General features: G+C 48.1%; 1 protein-coding gene across 1 annotated transcript in view; it reads right to left on the bottom strand.

The window, feature by feature from the left end:
- Positions 1 to 21182, bottom strand: part of ARMH4 (armadillo like helical domain containing 4) — a 138723-nt gene that overhangs the window by 7336 nt on the left and 110205 nt on the right. The window contains exon 6 of the mRNA XM_050952552.1: positions 5662 to 5693. Within this exon, the coding sequence (XP_050808509.1) occupies positions 5662 to 5693 (32 nt within the window). The remainder of the gene's footprint in view (positions 1 to 5661; positions 5694 to 21182) is intronic.

Below are 21182 nucleotides of genomic sequence, written 5' to 3'. Positions count from 1 at the left end.
AATTTTGGAACAAAAAGTTGCTTTGGATCCAAAGTGTCAAAACAAAACTTATGATTTTTTTCCCCAACTGAAATAAGTCACCGAAATCAACACGAATTTGGTAAATAGTCTGGGCAACCTGAATCGGCTTTTTCCACCAAGACAATGTTTTGGCTGAAAAATTTTGCCCCAGAGGACGTCTCTGTACTAGCTTCAGACAGGCCAATGGGGAGGGAGGTGCTGTGGACATAACAGGGCGGCGACGGGACCTATGTTTAAACTGATCCAGTGGCCCAAGATTTCCTGCCCAGAGGGATGCTATTCCAGCCCAGCTGCTGAAATAGTGGTAGTAGAGGAGTTGTACTGCAGCCCCAGACTGTGCCCACAGATTGGGGAAAGAGGGTAAATGCCCAACTCCAACCCACTCCCGCTTGCTTTCATGCACAAAGCCAAATTACCCTGCCTGTTTGTAAGGAGGGGTGAATTTCCTGCTGCATAATTTAAGTGGGCAGTACAGTGCTATTAAGGGAATGCTGTTATCACAGCTGAGACTAGGGTGACCAGACAGCAAATGTGAAAAATCGGGATGGGGTGGGGAGTAATAGGAGCCTGTATAAGAAAAAGACCCGAAAATCAGGAATGTCCCTATAAAATCGGGACATCTGGTCATCCTTGCTGAGACATAACATGTAACTTAGCCAAGAAGAAAACACTCGCCATGAGAAATGCAGCAAGGATAACCTGATTTAAATTCACTATTGCTTACAAGAAAATTTGCATTGCCTGGGAGTTTATAATCAGGGAAATGGTCAGTAACCAAAAAAAAAAAAAAGAAAAAAAAAAAAGAATATTTTGGAAATAACTTCTAGATTTACAAAAACACTTTTTTAAAAATGTGTGTTGTTTTACGTTTTACTGTTTAAAATGAAAGTTAACCCACATTTTTAGTGCTCCTATGGTTTGGATGCACCCAACAGTTGCACGTGCAAACAGCTCTGGCATCGCACACACAGAGCCTTACCCTTCCATATATGCACACACAAATGCAAGGGTAAGTGACCAAAATGGTTTTGACACATATAGATGGATGCATGCACAATTCAGAGGCCGGCATCCGGCCCTCAGACATTTTAATCCAGCTCTTGAGCTCCAGCCGGGGAGTCGGGTCAGGGGCTTGCCCCACTCTGCACTGCTCCTAGAAGCAGCAGCATGTCCCCTCTCCGGCTCCTATGCGTACGGGTAGCCAGGGGGCTCCGCACACTGCCCCTGCCCCAAGCACTGCTCCCACAGCTCCCATTGGCCAGGAACCACGGCCAATGGGAGCTGCAGAGCGGTGCCTGCGGACGGGGCGGCACACAGAGCCACCTGGCCGCGCCTCTGTGTAGGAGCCGTAGAGGGGACGTGGTGCTGCTTCTGGGAGCTGCTTGAGGAGAGCGCCACCTGGGACCTGCACCCTGACGCCCTCCTGTATCCCACCGCTCTGCCCCAGTCCTGATCCCCCTCCCACCAGCCAAACCCCTCAGTCCCAGCCCGGAGCACCCTCCTACACTCCCAACCCCTGATCCCCAGCCCCACCCCAGAGCCTGCACCCCCCGACAGAGCCCTCACCTTCCCCCTGCATCCCAACCCCCTGCCTCAGTCCAGAGTCCCCTCCCGCACCCTGAACTCCTCATTTCTGGCCCCACCCCAGAGCCTGCACCCCCACCCAGAGCCCTCACCCCCTCCCACACCCCAACCACCAATTTCATGAGCATTCATGGCCCGCCATACAATCTCCATACCCAGATAAGGCCCTCGGGCCAAAAAGTTTGCCCACCCCTGAGCTAGAAAAATCTGACACGTGCTTTATAACCATAACTGCTTTTTTTCCATAAAACACTAAGTGGAAAAAAGGCAATTCGGCAAGCATTGCCTTTGGATTTCAATCTGGAGACTGAAAATACATACTCTCCCCTGAGAAAGAAGTTGTTAGTGAAAGCTGATTTATACATTGGCCACATCATAAACTCCTCTTAATATCATGGCTCTATCAGAACGGTCACCGGAATGTAGCCATGTTGGTCCCAGGATATTAAAGACAAAGTGGGTGAGGGTCCAATAAAGGATATTACCTCACCCACCTTGTCTGTCTGGTACAGGGCTTTTCCCATAGTAACAGCTTTATCCCTGAATCCCAAGGCGTGAGGAATGTGTTTGCTGTTTGTTTGCATTCACTGGTTCTTTAATGGCACATTACTGCATGCTGCACGTGCATTCTTTGAAAATGTAGCCTCACTCAACAGGAAAGACAGCTGCCTGCTTTAAACTTACTGCAAAAGGAGGTTAGGAAGAATACAGTTGAATGGCTAAATTTCAGAGTTAATTAAGGTGCCTTAATTGTGTGACCTAATTAATACACTATGGGCATTTCTATTCCTGGAACTTTGCTGTGAGTGCAGACTGCGAGGGGAGGTTGAAACGCTTGCTGTTAGCATTAGCCCAGGCACGGTTTCCAATCCAGAAATCTGTGTTTGTTCTGTGTCAGAAACTTGATTCTCTAGCCAGCCATGATCCTAGCAAATCTGTGCTCCTTTCTAGAGCTTCCTCGTGCAATTGTGTCAGGGTCCTGTAACCAAATGCCTGCAGTATGGGCTAAATCCTGGCCCTACTCCCTCCCACCCTAGCCTGTGGAGCGCTGCATGCATACTCAATGGGAAACCCCACTTTAGTGGCAGCAGTGTGGCCACTCCTCTGCCCCCAGCCCCGGGGGTGGAACCTGACTGCTCCCATCAAGGTGATGTTTGGCAGGTTCTGCACCTGAATAGGGCCTGCCTGACTCCACAGGGCTGGGAAGGGCCAACAACATAGGACCTTAAAGAGGCCACACGGGGCATCACTCTACATGTTGGCTGCAAGTGGGATAGAGCTAGCTGGGGCAAAGAACCTCCCTCATGACATTTGGAAGAGGGGGAAGACACTCCTATGATATCTAACCTCCACCCCCCCACCGAAGAGGAAAGGGGACATCAGTTTAGGGACCCCTTGTCTGCGCATCCCCTGTGGCATTTCCACAGCCCTTGAAGAGAGGACAGAGACAGGGTTGCAAGGATGGCTCATTTACATGCTCCCTGCCTCCCAAAGCAGTTCCATGCAGCATTCACACAGAACCACGGCACGCTCCCTTCGGCCCAGGGCCTGAGCCATCAAAGATCAGATGGGCTGGTGGAGAACTGGGACAGGAAGCAGTAAGGGGTTCAGGAATGCAGTCCTGAGCAGAGAAGAGAAAATATTAAGCCTAAATCTTTCTAGGAATCTCAATAGGAAAAAGGATGCAAGAAGGTGAGTGAGTGGTTTTATTTAGCATTTTATTTTGGGGTGTTTATTTTTTTTGATCTGGAACAAAGTGTTACTAGATAATATAAAGTAGCATGAAAAAAAAATCAGCCCCAGTATAATTCCCATCCCCTGGGATGTCTGTGAATCTGAGGCAAATCCTGCCGTAATGTGGATGCTAACCGATTTTTTTTACACAGGAACAACAGCAGTAAAGCCTGGGTGGGGGCACAGTAATCAAATATGGCACCAGCCTTGCAACAGGCTCAGTCGATATGATAAAGAACAGAGTAATTCCAATCTGAAATTGCAAAGCACACAGGCATCTGCAACAGGGAAAGGAAAAAGCTGGAGAGGGAAGTGCCAGGAGGAGAAAAAGGAAAGATGCACTCGGTGAGAAGAAAAATGACACCAAGTCAGTGCAATGTACTGGGGTAGCTTTGGCAATAGCAGACGACACATTTGTGTGCATGCCACAGTCACTCAGGACACTCAGTCTTGGTCTTTGTTTTCATCATGAAGATGGTTTTCTCCCTCCCCGCAATCCTGAGTCTTTTGTGGTGGACTGGCTGAGTTCTAGACTAAGATGCTTTCCTAAAAGCTCCACACTGGACCTCCTTGCTAGTACAGGCAGACAAGCATCTCAACACAGGACAGGTAGAAACTCACCTTAATTCCCTCATATGCACCATTCCAGGAAAACCGCCATCCTGATCCCTTCTCCCCTATAATATTGACGGGCTTGGGTAGGTGGTGCTGGGTGGGGGTGGGTGGAACTGCTAGGACTCAGGGATCAGTGTTATTTTCCCCTTCTGATCATCAGTCCAGGCCCTGAGAGCTTTTGTTCTAATCTTACTAAAATGGGTTCTAAGCCCTAGTGAGTCACAAAATATGTTTTAAAGCCCAGGAGCCACCTGATTTATTCTTCTTTGGCTTCCGTTTCTTTGTTGTCAATAAAATAACATTGCAATAGCTTCACAACATTACGAAATTTGTATTTCTCCCTGGGCAATGCCTGAGAAGCTGAGTCTCACCCTGCGGTTAGTGCAACAGGTCCTCCTGGAAGCCACTGACAACTCTCCAGGGAAGTGAACAAAACACCGGGTTCCACTGGTGTTTTCGTTGCTCCCACAACCTGCTCTTGGCTTTTCTGGGCAGCTGCAGCTCCTCTTGAACACGGAGCCAGCAGCAGCCGCATGGTGTGCACGCTCTCTCTCTCTCATGCTCTTTCTCTCGTGTGCTCTCGCGCTTGCACACTCACCCTCTCTCTCTCTCGCATGCACGCCCTCTCTCACACTCGCTCACTAGCACACACACCATCTCTCTCACTCGCACGTGCACTCTCTCTCATTCACACGTGCTCTCGGGTTGTCTCACGCGCATGCCTTCTCTTGCTGTTTTGCTTGCACACCCTCTCTCGCTGTCTCGCACGCACACTCTCTCTCACTCTCTCTTGCACGCGCGTGCTCTCTCTCAAACACACACTCTCTCTTGCACGCACACGCACCCTCTCTCTTATGTGTGCATGTGCTCTCTCGCACGTGCACTTGCTTTCTCTCACTGTCTCGCACAGACGCACTCTCTTGCACGCACACACTCTCTCTTGTGCTCTCTCTCATGCAGACTCTCTCGCTCTCTCAGACGTGAGAGGGTTCCAGAGTGCTGGCTGCAGCCCAGGCCCATAGGTCTACACTGCAGTGAAACAGCCCCGCAGCCTGAACCCTGCGAGCTCATGTCAGCTGGCAGGGCCAGCCGTGGATGTCCAATTACAGAGTAGACACAGTATCGATGTACCCTTACACGGTGCTGGGAGAGGGATTCACAACAGAGGTCAGGCCGGAAAGGAAAGAGGAGGAAGGTCAGGCAGCAATCCAAAGGACAGGGGTTTAGAACAGGCACGTGAGTGGTACCAAGGAAGGGTGCTGCACTAGGACAAGGGAACACACACTATCATATCCTAAAAACAGTCACACTCCCCCTATGCTTTAGAAGTGCATGTTCGTGGGGGTATGGCACCTCAATCTTAGGTAGAGCAAACAGCACTAGGCACAGGCACCCTCCCTGCCTGAGGGCAGTGCTACTCCCACAGAGCAGAGCTACTGAGATCCCTTCTCAGGCCTCCAGGGAGACAAGAAGGAAACAGAGAGAAAAAAAATGTCAGCCTTTCCAGCAGCCAGGAATGGAAAGAGAAATGCTCCCTCCCTCTCACCAATCAGGAGATGGAAGGAGATGAAAGAGAAGCTATCCAGCCAGATCTCAGTGACCCACAGAACTCCCCCAAAATAACTTCACTGGTCTAGACTTCTTTTTTCCAAACATCCAAACGTAATTGTCTTTACAATCAAACACGGGAAATACAGAGCTTCCTACCTTATCTTTTAGCTTTTCCATCCAGCTTCTCACTAAAAAATAAGGAAGAGAGAAATATATGAATTGCAGTCATAATTTGTATCTAATTAATATAACATAAGTAACAAGGCTGTTTACAAATAGCCACAATAAGCCTGACAGATGGATAACATTTTCATTAGGTTTCATATTTTCTCAGTTATTAAGTAGACAGAATGCAGCAAATCTGCCAGAAAAGAAACATTAACAAATGCTGCTTGATGAGAGATGAACTGGCATCGTTTTGCATGATCCGGGCCTCACTGGACTCAAGAGGGAAAAAGAAAAGAAGATAAAGATTAATGTTCCGTGTTCAGTTCCCAGCATGTGTATAGAGTTTGCAATGGGGAAAAATCTGCTGGTGAGTGGTCGATTGTAGATTCTCCAGGCAGTGTGGCTGACTGCTTCTGTTGAACTCTCCTGTGCAGAAGGATTCTTTTCTCCGTAAAAGGGTACATTTATCTTGGAGACTGAAAACTCCTTTTCCCATTGGGTTCACAGACAGCTCTTACGCATAGGGCTGCATTCTGGCTTGTCCCGAGTGGGTACACTAGAATGAGAGAGCATTTCAAGTGTCTTCTTACTCCAGCTATGTGTGATCAAGACAGGATGTTGACCTAGCATCCCCTGAGTATTGTAGTGTGAGTGGAGACAGGTCAGAGTCCCCACTGCCCACCTGCTGGCCTCTGGTGCTGGAAGGGACATACGCTACACCTTTCACCAGCTGGTTTCAGGAGCACTATTCAGCATGCTCCCTGAGGCAGTCTGCCGGCATCTGCCCTGGAGAAATCTGCTCAGTCCCTACAACTCTGCACACACCCACAAAGGAGAAAGGGCACAATTTGTCCCTTAGATTGAAGAGTCTGCAGAGCAGGAAATGTGTCTTACTCTGTAAGATTTTGCCAAGTGTTGTGTATGTTTGCAATGTTACACAAGTCATTATTCATTATTAATTATTATTATTATTAAAATGTAATAATAAATAACCAAGAGAGGCATTCAAAAACAGAATCTAGTCAAGTCACAGTTTTGGCCATCCATGGCAAACAAAACTGGCCCTGCCTTCTGACAATACAGGGGAATCCATGTTTGAAAAGCACACGTTGAAAACAGTCTCCGAATGGTCTATTATTCCTGTTCTCCACTAGTTGTATTCTGCCTTTAAGATGCTCATATCAGCTAGTCTCTACTCCAGGTCCCTGTTACAAAAAAAGAAATCCCCTCCTATCTAGGGACTGCTGAGAAACTCATGAATACTGCACAACTGCTGTAGAAGGAACATGTGAGAGGAATGAGGACTGCTCAGCTACTGCATTGCTTCTGTGACTGAATTAATTTAAGACATTATAGAGAAGTTTCTTCAGATTTCTACTGGATTGAAATTGTGCTCCCAGCACGTTAACTGGCAACAAATGGAGGTTGCTGAGCCCTCTTGTGACAAGAAACCAGCAAAGCAGACAGGGGCGCAGCCACTAGTGACATGAGTTAGATACTTGCCTTTGGCTGAAATAGCAGAGCTACTGATTTCAGACCCTTGTGCCCCCAGTTCAAGTCTCAGCCCCAGGAAGGTTGGAGTCACCAAAGACCCACCTATCAGACTAAAGGGAAGCTATTTTCTGAGCCAGCTGCTCACCTCCGCAAATGCAAGTCATCTGTACATGCACAAACTAGATAGTTCCCGGTTTTTACCCAATTACAGGAAGGTCATGCAGGCTTATGTGGGACTAGCTGGTGCACACAGCTCTTGAAATGTGGCCCCTTAGGGAAGGGGCCTGCTCCAGTCTTCTTCCCTCTCCCCCAATGTTTCCCACTGTTGTACCCACTAGTTCAGTTTTACTAATCGCAGAAATGGTGGGAGCACGAGTGGAGACCAGCTACTGGTGCATTCAGCACCGTATTACTTACCATTGCTCAGAGTAAGCCTAGAAGACATGGTGGTTAAAACACCTGTGGCCACTGGTGAACATTCTACACTAGCCAGTCTGCTCTTGCTACCACTGAAGGCACTGAACTAGCAGCCACGGGAATGCTGGGTGCTGGTGAGAGGACTCAAAATACTTTGCAGACTTGTACTGCTGTGTGGGCAAAGGGACATCCAAGGAGCTCTCCATGGTGCTGCACCAGCACTGGGCTGTTTGGTGACTCCTAGACGAGCTGTCCAGTTGTAGGTTCATTGCTATGGCAGCTGGATTTGTGACTTTTGTTACACTCTTTTCTAGGGAATGGAGTACATGCAGTCCCACGTGGAGCAATACACCAATCCGGGCCTTCATTAGGTCAGTCATGGGACCTTATTGGAACTGGGAGTATCCTCCCAAGGGATTTCTGGTTTAGTTACAAATGCATTTAAATGTCATGCTATCACCAGTGGAGAGTTTCAGAGTTAAGATAACTCATGTCATACCAAAAAATTAAACCCTGCTTCATGTCATGCACTATGGAGTTAAACATCAAGATAATCGCAAAGAACTGAAAGAGATTAACAGTGGGAGCAGTATTTATTAATTCTACTGGCACTGCTAGATTCAGCCACAGGGCATCGAAGACAAAATGCTTAGCCTTTGGGACATCTGCCATCGTTTTATATGGATGTCTCTCTCATACGTAAGAGGCAGTGGGCTACTGAAAAACAGTTTTTTTATCAATGTACAGCGATTATGTTTTAAACAGTAGTCAAGGATCCACTTTTCACTGTGGAAAAGATTAGATCTGTTCATAATTTTGGATGGATGGGTGTTCTTTCAGGTAATACTTTCCCCAAGCTACATCAGATCCCAAATGTAATCTGACACATTTCCTTCATGGAGAGAGACCTGATTTATAAAGGATACCTCCCTATAGGGCATCACTGCAAAGATTTCACATGCAGTATTAATGTGTGCCTACTGGCATATTAAAAGAGCACTACTGAAAGCACTTTTACAAGACAGTCTAAGGAGGCTTAGAGCATCAGAATGTTATGGGTTATAGGCCTTGCATTAACAAAGAAAACAGAAGTAACGAAACAGAGGTTAACAATGGACAAAGCATGAAATTCACAAATGACCTTGTAAATAACCAGCAGGTAGTAGATAAAGAAATATTAAGGGTCATGTGTGATGACTTTGCAGCTGCAGCCTTGTTTACTAATATTTACTAGCATATGAATTCATGCTTAGTCATTCGTTAACTTCTGTTTTCTTTCATTGCTTGTGCCAGGCCTACACGGGTGCGTGAGAGGGTATAGCAATGGGGACAGAAGTGAATGGCCTTTAAATCTGTCAGATAAAAATAGGGATAGACAAACTGGGTGAGAAGAAATGAGATCCAGCCCAAATCCTGTCATGACTACTAAACTAAACGAAGCCAATTTTAAAGGTTTGGATCAATTTGGATAGTGCCCATTTAATAATCAATAATACCTTCTGTTAACATAGCATCTTCCATATCTAAACAAATACAGGGAACAAAGTCTCACACACATACTTTGAAATACAGCCATGGAAGAAATGTGGCAATCGACAAGTACACGGTCACACTGTTGTTTAGATCAGAAAGAGGCATATACAGTATCTAACTGAACTGTTCTAACTTACGCCAGTGGGCTGGAGTAGAGGCAGATACACCCTGTGACTTACACACACACACACCCCTATACCCAGATGCCTTCTTCTCCAGCCCCATTCACGGGTCTTCAACAGCCTTTAAGAAGTGCTTGCTTTGAATTGGATTTCCTTTTGAATATTAAGTTAAGCAAGGGAAATACGGAGAGAAAAGCATAGGTCTCTACTCCCTGCATTGTGCTACTACATGTAAAACTAAACTGTAACTTTCACTTGCATGTCAAGGAGAAATACTACCCTAAGCCTCATGCGCCCTGCACTGGCCCTCAGAGGGTTAAAACCAGCCTAGGGAGGATGAGCAGCAGGCAGCCAAAGGAGGGGCTGCAGGGAAAACAGCCAATTAGGGTGGCGGCTGCAGACAATTAGGTCGGTGGCTGGACCAGCCAATCAGGGCCCAGTCAGCCCATATAAAAGGAAGCTGCAGAGCAGAGAGAGTTAGTCTGCTGCTAGGAGCCCTAGAGAAAAGACTGGCTTCCTAGAGGGCTACAGAGAGACCAGCACCTGGGGACGGGCAGGTGCTAGCACGGACCAGGGGAGCTAGGGAGAGCTCCTGATGGGCTGCCAGGACTTACAGGGCTCAAGGCCCTGGGAAGAGGGCAAAGGAGTTGGAGGCAGCAGCATAAGCAACTGAGGCTGCAGGGAAGTGGCCCAGGGAATAGAGACAATGAGCAGGAAGGAAGATGCAGCAGGAAGCTGCTGTTTGTAGGTTCCTTGGGCTGGAGCCTGAGTAGTGAGCGGGCCTGGGCCCCCCCACTAGCCACTGAAGAAGTGGCCCAGCTGTGGACTGCCAAGCCATGAGGATTGACCCTGTGACATCTCCTTATATTTCACTGAGCAGAAAATGAAAGAGAAAGCAGGTGATATCTGACCAATGCCATTGCATGGGAAAATTCTATTTAAAAAACAAAAATATTGAAAAAAATATGGCAAATCTTCAAGTAAATTCTGCTAAAGTTGCATAAAGTAATAAAAAAACTGAGCTTCTTAATTAACTAAGCTATTATTTGTCCATTCCAGTTTCCTATGCTAGATGCAGTAAGAGTCTGATAAATTCTCAAACTTGTATTGGAAAAGTTTTAGGTCCAAAATAAAATTCAATGCATATTTTGAAGATTTAGCTGGAAGTCGTAGATATATACACATAAATATAGCTTGTTAGAGCTTTAATTATGCTAAATTTGCCTTAATTCAAGTTAAGCACAAAACCCATTTGTTATCTGTTTTTCACAATAATTACATTGCAGTAGGAATCTCATGAATAGAATGACCTACTTCCTTGTAAAAGAACAACAACTGAACATCTCTAAAGCAGCAATTAATGTAAGAATATTTTTAACAATTCTTATCACGGAGGTTGATACTTCCACAGGGGAGAGGATAGTATAACATTCTAATCCCTACTTGCAAAGAATATTAAAGTTTGCTTCATTCTCTCACTCTTCAAAACAATACTAGTATGTCTTCTAGGACACACGTATGTTGAGACATGGATCACTATTTGCCTTATGCACTGACCATCTGTTGTTAAAATAGGCCCCAGTTCAGCAATGTATTTAAGTATGTGCTCTAGTTACTAATAAATAATAAAAGTGGCCCAGCAAAAGGCCTCGACAGTCCCATGTAGATGAGCTGACTTCAGACTTTGGAGACCATGAAGTCCACCGGCGTGCACAGCATTTTTGAACTGAACAGCATGTGAACATGTGGCGATGCCCTAGGACAGTTTATTTGCTATTACATGAGTAACACTTGTTGTTCTTGCCCTTTCACTGACTGGGATTTTCAAAGTAATTTCCTGTCATTAACTTGTGGATTATAGTGAATTACAAAGGGGAAAATGACAGAAGTGTTGTGATTAAAAAAGCATGTGCTGTCCAATTATTTTGAATATACAAATATGGAAAGTAACACTGATAACTGTTCTTACAGCAGGTGCAGTTTGTTTAGCTACCATTGATTATATATGTGAATATAGCCTCTATTATACATAATTATTCATAAAATATTAGTATTCTGTCCTGATCTTAAAAGGGGAACTTTAAAGATAGTATCTTCACATGAAAATGAAATCTACCTTGAGAACACCAGTGACTGTCATTTAAATCTTTTAGAGATTAGCAAATAATTTCTGATAATGTATTAAACTAGTTTTGTCTAATTCCTGCTCACAAAGTGTCTGAACAGATTGTGACACTTCGATGGATTGCATTTACAAATTGCTGCACTGAATAATTCTTTGTCTTCAGATTGCTCAAACTGAGCATACTAGAACTAAACATGCAAGGGAGGGATTCTCAGACTCACAGTGTCAGCCAAACTCAATGGGGAGTCTGAACCATTGACTTCAGTGGGAGCAGAGTTAGGTCAGCAATGAGATTTATTGAAAATTCCAGGCATAATTTATAATTTATATAATGTATTTTATGCAACTGTCATTAAAATAAGGTGCCACAAGGACTCCTCATTGTTTTTGCTGATACAGACTAACACGGCTAACACTCTGAAATATGTAATTTGTGTGTAACTAAGGTAACTACCCAAGAAAGCATTGATTTTGACTTGCATGTCTGACTGTAACAGTCACAGTTTGAGAAGTGTGGGTTAGTAATATATGGCAAGCTATCCAATCAGGGAGCAGAACTGTGTGTAACTTATGTCTGATCAACATAGTGAGAATTTCAAAACTGGTTTTTCACAAATATTTGCTCATTCGAGCTAATCATTCACATCCCACCAGTATTTGTGCTAGTAAAGTGAAATTTCCCCCTGTTCAAGGTCTAGACACCACTAAAATTCCACTTTCAAGGCCTATTTTGGCATGGCAGCAGTTAGCATGGGACATGGCAGTATGTTAGTCTTGCGCTGGCCTGCTGCATGGGTTAACTTGACCCAACAAGCACATGAAGTGTCACGAACAATACTGAATCAAAATTTGTTTGCGCATTCAAACAAATATTTGCAGATGCTTTTGTCCACTGCTTACAAGGTACACACAGATGGTCGTCCAGTGGTTAAGGCATTAGCCTAGGACTTGGGAGACCTGAGTTGGATCCCCTGTTCCATGACAGCCTTCCTGTGTGACCTTGGGCAAGTCACTTAATCTTTCTGTGCCTTTGGTTTTCCATCTGTACAATGGGAATAATAGCAATACTCTACTTCACAGGGATGCTGCGAGGGTAAATACATTATGAATTGTGAAGTGCTCAAATACTATGGAGATGTGGGCCAGACAAGTACTACAGATTGAAAGTCTTGTTCTGTTGATTCTAATAAAAATGTAACAAGCTTTGGGAAAGCTAAAAACCTTGGACAAATCCACTGAAACAGACTTAGCTCTGATAAAGACGTCATTGATCTAAATTCAAGGATATTTTGATCGTCTCTCTTTATAGACAGGAGAGATTAGATATGATTTACAACAAAGAAGAGAAAAGGAGCTTTAGAAGCTACCTCTGACTTAGTTTTTGAAGAGACTCTCTGGCAATGTACATTCCACATGAATTATTCAATGGAAGGTGCCAATAGTGAAAGCTCTGTACAAAACAAAACAAAAAATGATGTTTGAACTACTGACCACATTTGCAGACAGTCTGAACTACAGCCCTGTCACCTTTCTTCCTAAGCCAGAGTACATACTGCAGCTGGTACCCTACAACACTCGCTACTGCTAATGATTCAGGACCACTGACATGATGCTGCTTAATCAGTTAGGGTCTATTTTAAATTCTGTTGTGTGTCCAAAGAGAGGCAGTTAATTCTATACCAGTGAATTGAGGCAGTACTGTCCATTCTTCCTTTCTAGAATTGATGTTTTAAAGATAATGGACCATATTCAGAAGTGACGTGTTTGGTGGTCGATGTTAGCTCCTCTTACACACTCCCTTGGTCATAATTACATTGGCCAGCTCCTGTGTCTATGTAGGTGTGTTTGCAAACATAGGAGCCGGAAGAAAGTCTAAGTTCCAGTTCCATGCTGTGCAAGCATCCCAGTTAGACGTCAATGGAGCAGGTGTCATTAGGGCTTAGAGTGTCTAATGGCCTGATCCAAAGCCCACTGAAGTTACTGTACGTTTTTCTATTGATCTCAATGGATTGTTGGACCAGAGTCCAAGTTAGCATACAGGGATTTAATTGAGGCAGATGCTTTTGTACTATATAAAAGGATGCACCATTTCTCAATTTTACCCACAGGTCCCGATTCACCTCTCTCTGTCGCTGGCTCTACCCCAGTGACTTTTGTGGGACTGTTCCTGGGTCAGGGTGAGGTAAGTAAAAGGAGCCTCAGGTTCACAGTGGGCTCTATTTAGCAGAAAAGTCTTGCAACCACTTTGCTCCCCCAACAATACCAAACAAAGCATATGCCAAACACCTCCCTCTCCAGAGGAATCACATCTAACCGCCTGTTAAATGCTCCGGGATGAAAGTGGAGAGCCCTTGAGAGTGGTGATTTGAGACACTTTGTTAAAAATAACTTACACGGGAAGGGGGGTGGGCGGGGAAAGGAGAGGATTGTTTAGTTGAGCCCTGGGCCTTGGAAAAAAAGTACTGAATGTACCTTACATAAAGTGACAAACGATGACTGCTACTTAGTCTTCTTAATCCCTTCAAACATTGTATGACAGCATACTCTGGATCATACCATCTTCAGTCTCTGGGGGGCCCTGAGAATTCGGGGAGGTAAAATGTGGAACAGTTCCCCACTTTTTTCTCTTTTTGAAGTACATGCATCTCAATAGGGCATGTGGTGTGGCTATAAATACCAACTGTAAGAATGAAAGTAGGTAAATATAGTTCACACACATACAGAGTGACCGAACGCACCCCTGTATTCACACCTGAGACACTATTGTAATAACCTTTGTACAAAATATGCCTTGTGAGGTATCATTTGAAAACTAACAACTCACTTTTCAATAGTATGATGAAATGTGTGTAGTAACATTATATATAAAGTTATAAATTCCCTCTAAATGATGTTGGTGGCATATGTTCAACCGCGCTACCATCAATTAGGAAGGACTGGTCAAGCAGGTCTTAAACAAAGGAATGTGTGTAATAAAAATTGCAAACAGGAGGAAGACAGGAGACAAGGAAAATCTACATTTCAGCAAACAGAAGTGAGAAGAAACAGCATGGAACATCTTTCACCACCAGACACCATGTTGCCTTCTTTACTATTTGAATAAACTTTGCTTTGAGGAATGCAACTCAAAGAGAGTTCTCTCTCCTACACATCTCTCTTTTTCACTTAAGACAAAAGAAACAGCCTCTGGACATTGGGAGAAGATCCTGACCTGGAATTTGGTCAGGCCTGTTGCTGGAAGCATGATAAGAGCTGTACCTTGAACCAAGTCTAGTACGTTAAGTTTAGAAAATGTTTTCCCTTTATTTTTCTTGTAGCCATTTCTGACTTTACTGCCTCTGTAGTGCGGGTCGGCCACGGTTCGTCCCTCAGTGGGGCTGTGCGGTATCCCACTGCCTTGCTACAAATAGTCTTAAGCCCGGCCCTAGATCAGGGCGGGGTAACAAATGCTGAGTCAGAAGACTCAGGCCCTTAGGCAGGGCTGAGCCGCAATAATGCTAGGCTCTGGCCTCCTCAGGCCAGGGAGGGGGGAGTCTGCCACCCAGGAGTTGGGTGGCAGGGGGGACGCAGGCCCTTCCACTCCACTGCGTCCCAGCCCGGGGCCCTAGCAGCGGCAGAACCTCGCTGCTGTCAGTGGGGATCCTGGTCGCAACAAACTGACATAGGCTCTGGCCGTGCTGCAGCCAAACTGGGGTCGGCTGTCCCCAGGCTACTTCCATACTCCCCCTCGTAGGGTACCTGAGTCGTTGTAGCGTCACCGACGGTCTCAACCACCATCGGTTCCTCTAGGTAAGTAGCCGATGGTAGGCTCAGCGGCTCCTCGGGGTAGCTGGCAAGAAGCAGGCTCGCTCTTCCTCGGGGTAGCTGGAGCGAGGAGGTCCCGGCCAGTCCTCCTCGGGGTAGCTGGCGTGGGGCAGGTTCGGCCAGTCATCCTCGGGGTAGCGAGCGCAGGGCAGGCTCGGCTGGCCGGGTGTGAGCTCCGGCTGGCAGCGGCCGCAGATGTCTGGCCCCTGTGGTGGCTGGGCCTTGACTGAGCTCTGCAGGCGAGCTTTTATACTTCCAGGTCTGCACCGTGACCTCTGAGGGGCGGGCGCAGGACCCAGCGGCTCCGCCCACGGTGGTGGTAGGGAGGTTCGTCCCTCAGCGGGGCTGTGGGGTATCCCACCGCCTCGCTACACACACATACCCGCTCAAGGCTGGCTCCCGTCCATCGGGGTCAGACCCATCTGCTTCCCCCCGGCGGGACAAGAAGTCCGCGTTGGCATGGTCCTTACCGGTCCTATGGCGGACGGTAAAAGCATATGGCTGTAGCGCCAAATACCACCGCGTAAGCCGCATATTATTGTTTTTCATTTGGGCTAGCCACCGAAGCGTGGTGTGGTCGGTGACAAGTATGAAGGGGGCCCCCAGAAGGTAATACCGTAGGGCATCACAGGCCCACTTTACGGCCAAGACCTCCTTCTCTATCACGGCGTAGTGCTGTTCTCGTGGAAATAATTTCTGGCTGAGATATATAACGGGATGTTCCTCACCATCCACTTCCTGTCCCAGGAAGTGGATGGTGAGGAACATCCCATTATATAATCCCACTTCTGAGGCGTCTGTCTGGAGGACGAATTCTTGGGAAAAATCCGGACTGTACAGGATGGGTTTGCGGTAGAGGCAGTCTTTGAGGGCCCGGAAGGCACAGTCACACTCTGGGGTCCATTCCACCCATCGGGGACTGGTTTTAGTCAAGAGTCCAGTTAAAGGGGCTGCGATGGAGGAGAAGTCGGGGATGAATCTCCAGCAGTAGCCCGCCAGACCGAGGAATTGATGTACCTGATGCTTCGTAGTCGGGGGTGGACACGCCGCTAGGGCTTGGACTTTTCCCACAAGCGGTCTCACTTGTTCCCTCCCAATAGTGTACCCCAGGTAGGTGGTCTCCTGCCACCCGATACGGCACTTCTTTGGATTGGTGGTCAACCCTGTAGCCCGTAGGGACCGCAGGACCGCTGCCACTCGCTCCAGGTGGCTCTCCCAGCGATCGCTGTACATGACAACCTCATCCAGGTACGCGACCGTGTACTCTTGATGAGGACGAAGGAGGCGATTCATGAGCTGCTGGAACATTGCAGGGGCACCATGGAGACCAAAGGGCATCCGGGTGAACTGGTAGAGGCCCGAGGCCGTGGCAAACGTGGTCTTTTCCCGGGACATGGGGTCGAGGGGGATTTGCCAATACCCTTTGCTGAGGTCGAGGGTTGTGAGGAAGCGGGCCTTGCCTAAACGATCCAGCAGCTCATCTACCCGTGGCATCGGGTACGCGTCAAATTTTGAAATGGAATTGACATGGCGGAAATCGATGCAGAAGCGCTGGGTGCCATCCGGTTTGGGAATCAGGACTATGGGGCTGTGCCATTCACTCTATGATCGTTCGATAACACCCAGTTCTAGCATCGCCCGAACTTCCTCCTTGATGACCTGCCGCATCCGATAGGGTAAGGGCCTAGTTGACTCTCGGATCACCACCCCCGGCTCAGTCTGGATGGTATGGTACTCGAGGGTCGTGTAGCCTGGCTGGGTGGTGAACATCCTCCAGAATGCCTATAGGAGGCATCCAGTCTGTTTTCGCTGCTCCTCAGTTAGTGACCCCCCAGAGCTGAGGTGTCGTGGGATCTTCGGGCGGGGTAGCCGGGGCCCTAATTCTGGCTCTGGTGGGCAGGGGTTGATCAGGAGGCCTTCTCATTCTCACCAGGGTTTCAAGAGGTTGATATGGTACCTGTGAGTTTTCCTCCAGCGGTCAGGCTGGTTAATCTCATAGGTGACTGGCTCGACCTTCCGGACCACTTCATAGGGCCCCTGCCACCAGGCCAGTAGCTTGGATTCGTTGGAGGGCAAGAGAAGCAGCACCCGGTCTCCCGGTTGGAACTTGCGAGCCCAGGCCTCTCAGTTATAGGTCTGGGCCTGAGCTTCCTGCTCTGCCTTCAAATTCTCTCGAGCTAGTGTTCCGGCTCAGGTGAGACGGCCCTGAAGCTGGAGGACACACTGTAGAAGGCCCTGGGTGGGGGATGGGGTCTGCCCCCAGGTCTCCCTCATGAGGTCCAGGAGCCCCCTCGGGCGCCGGTCATACAGCAGCTCGAAGGGGGAGAATTTGGTGGAGGCTTGGAGCACTTTGCGGACGTCCAGGAGCAACAGTGGGATCAACTGGTCCCATCGGCGCAGGTCTTCGGGAGAGAACTTGTGCAGCATGTCTTTCAGGGTCCAGTTGAACCGCTCCACCAGGCCGTCGGTTTGTGGGTGGTATATGGAGGTGCGCAGCTGCTTAATCCTGAGGAGGTCACAGACCTGCCGCAGCAACCAGGAGGTAAAATTGGTACCCTGGTCGGTAAGGATTTCCCAGGGCAGGCCCACCCGGGCAAAGACCTTGACCCGTTCATCGGCAATAGTCCTGGCAGTGATGCTCCGGAGCGGGACAGCTTCAGGGAAGTGGGTGGCATAGTCCACGATGATGAGAATGTATAGAAACCCGGCCTAGCTTCTTGGGAGTGGTCCCACCAAGTCCATCGCCACCCGCTCAAACAGTGTCTCTACGATGGGCATGGGTATTAAGGGGGCCAGGGCCGTCCATGAGGGCGCGGAAAGCTGGGACTCCGGACAGGAGCTACAGTAGTTCTGCACCTCCAGGTGCACCCCGGGCCAGAAAAACAGAGACAGAATTCGGGCGAGGGTCTTTTCCTGGCCCAAGTGCCTGGCCGCCGGAACGTTGTGGGCAGGCCGCATTACTGCTCGTCGGTGGCACAGAGGCACCAACAGCTGTGTCTGGACCTCCCCGGTGCGGGAATCTTGATCCACCCGATAGAGGTGGTTGCGACGTAGCTTGAAATGGGGTCAGCTCTTAGCCCGGGCCAGATCAATCAGGGCGCCATCGACAGCCGCGAGCTGTTCATATGCCCGGCCCAGGGTGGGATCCTCCCTCTGGTCCCGGCAAAAGTCCATGTCGATCGTGGGGTTGTTGGGGAACTAAAGCAAAGGAACTAAAGCAATTCTTCATTTGCAGCTCCCTTTAGACAGACGTTCAAGGCTCTGGACTGTACAACATGTTGTGGGGTTGTCTGCCTGGGATAGAACGACAGGACTGAGTCCTCTGTGGGTTCAAATACACAAAACCCCTTTTTCTCCTGAAGTAAATGAAACAAAATGGAAGAGGCATCACTTCAGGGACTGAAATACTATCAGCTCATTCATTTTCCCAGTTGAATATCAACAGTCAGAGGCATCCAAAGACTTTTAAAGTTTAAAAACACTCAGGTTCTGGTGAATTAGGGCATCACGCAAAAAACCAAAAAATGGAGCTCAGGCAGAAAGCACCGAGGTGGAAGTCTTAAGATCCTGACAGTACAAAACGTTGTTAGCTACGCATGGTGATAGCTCTGAGCCACGCCAAGTCATGTCACATTCAGACATGTCACACTTTACTTCCCTGCTCACTCACTGATCGGTGGACTCAGAGCTTCAAAATTCTGCCGGTTGTCCATGCCACCAGCTACTCCTGCAATCCTATGGAATTTCTTAACCCTGCTCCTTGACTTGGGATAAAGGCCTGCAGTGCATAGGAGGTACTGGAAGCATTAGGGTTTGAAGAGGACCCATCCAGGAACTTTCCAGGTAGCTTTTAAGCCTCACAGCACAACTCTGGCAGACCTCAGAAACTCTGCAGAAACATATTGACTTCCTAAGCTCTGTATGATACTGGGCTGGCATCTCTCCCCCTGAGACAGGTATAAAGTCCACAAGCCAGACTCTATGGTATTATGGGGTCTGGTTGAACCAGGCTTTAGTCATGAGGTTTGTTTCTATAGTTAATGTTTGAGCCCAATGATACTGTGCCCCCATTTCACAAGTCCCCAGAAGACTTTGGCTAGGGAAATCCACTGAGCTGCCAGGCTTCCAGCCAGAAGACAAAAAGATATTTGTTTGGAATTAGAAAATGCTTGTACAGGGCTGCAAGCAGTGCTACACTTTCCGCAAGGGTGAAATTGCTAAGTGCATTCTGAGATAATCATCTGCCTCAAAGAAAGCACTTGGCTGCCCAAAAATGGGGAGTGAAAGGTTAGCGTGCAAAGCGGTAAGCCTTCTCCAGGAGTAGGGTGAGATACACCGAGAAGGCCATTCTAGGGTTGCCAACCCTTCAGGATTGTCCTGGAGTCTTCAGGAATTAAAGATTAATCGGTAATTAAGGGCTGCTATGTAATGAAGCCTCCGGGAATACATCCAACCAAAATTGGCAACCCTAGCCCATTCACACCTTTGGCCTCTCTGCCAAGACTGCCAACTAAGGGGTCACTAGCACCAGTTGTGATGAGGGAGATGGTTTTTAGATGTAGACAACCATCTGATAGGAGCTGGACTGAAACATGACTCATTTCATAAAGGCAACCATCCAAAAGCTATGAGATAATGACTCTGGGATTTTACAATGTGGCCTAGATGTGAAAGGCCTCACATCCCTTTGCCAGTCCCCTAGACCATGAAAACTGGCCCAAAGGAACCAAAGCAATTCTTCATTTGCAGCTCCCTGTAGGCAGACGTTCAAGGCTCTGGACTGTACATGTTGCTCTCTAGCTGCATCACTCAAAGAGACCATTATCAGCTTCACTTTGCAGTACGGCTCATCCCAGGAACAGGATGGACAATGCAAAGTTTGGCATTGGACAAGAGCTATGTACTCTGTGCTTATGCTCATTAGCATCAAGAAATGACTTTGGGGACAGACGAGTGAAGGATGGTCTTAAGGAAATGGAATGGGACTCAGACAACCTGACTCTGCCACAGACTTCGTATGTGATCTTGGGTGAGTCACTTACTCTCTGTGTGCCTCAGTTCTATATCTGTAAAACAGGAATAATAATACTCCCTTTGTCTCTTTATGGAAGGGTGCAGAATACTGACACTGCATGCCCAGCTAGCACAGACATAAAAAGCCGCGCCTCGCCTTCTACACTGCTAAAGCGAGTTGAGTGCCCTACATGCCTGAACCCAAAGTATGTAACCTATATGGCTCTCTGCACACCTCAGCAGTGCCTCCCACATCTATACTGCTATTATTAGCAATGTCCCGCAGCTGGAGCCTGTTGTTGCTGCATGTAGCTACACACTGCAGGGACAAACGTGGACAGGGCCAATGCAAGGATGTTTTGCGCCCCAGGCGAAACTTTCATCTTGCGCCCCCCCTCCGTGCCCCCACCCTATGGCGCCCCCACTCGCCCCCGCAGCAGCTGCCCTCCTCCACCCTGAGGCGCCCCCTTGCAGCAGCTCCCCACCCTCCGCCTTGAGGCACCCCTCCCACCCCAGCTCACCCCTGCTCCGCGCACAAGCATCGTGAGCAGATCATCGCTGCTTCACCTCTCCCGTCTCCCAGGCTTGCGGTGCCTAAGCTGATTGGCGCCACAAGCCTGGGAGGCGGGAGAAGTGAAGCAGCTCACCCCTGCCCCGCCTCCTCCCCAAGCACGCCATCACCGCTTCACTTCTCCTGCCTCCCAGGCTTGCGGCGCCAATCAGCTTAGGTGCTGCAAGCCTGGGAGGCGGGAGAAGTGAAGCAGCCTTGGGCTTCTCGGGGAGGAGGCGGGCCAGGGGTGAGCTGGGGCAGGGAGTTCCCCTGCGTGCCACCCCGCCCCCAACTTGCTGCAGGCGGTTCTCTCCGCACTCCCCTGCCCCAGCTCCCTCCGCCTAAATGCCAGTGGCAACCAGGGCAGCCAAAGATCCGGCCGCCACGGTGGCTGCTGAAGAAAATGGCGCCCCCCAAATCCCAGTGCCCTAAGCGACCGCCTAGGTCGCCT

The sequence above is a fragment of the Gopherus flavomarginatus genome, chromosome 5 (genome assembly GCF_025201925.1).
Source record: "Gopherus flavomarginatus isolate rGopFla2 chromosome 5, rGopFla2.mat.asm, whole genome shotgun sequence".
NCBI lineage: Eukaryota > Metazoa > Chordata > Testudines > Testudinidae > Gopherus > Gopherus flavomarginatus.
Note: the sequence above shows the minus strand (reverse complement) of the source record. Positions and strands in the feature narration are given on the sequence as shown.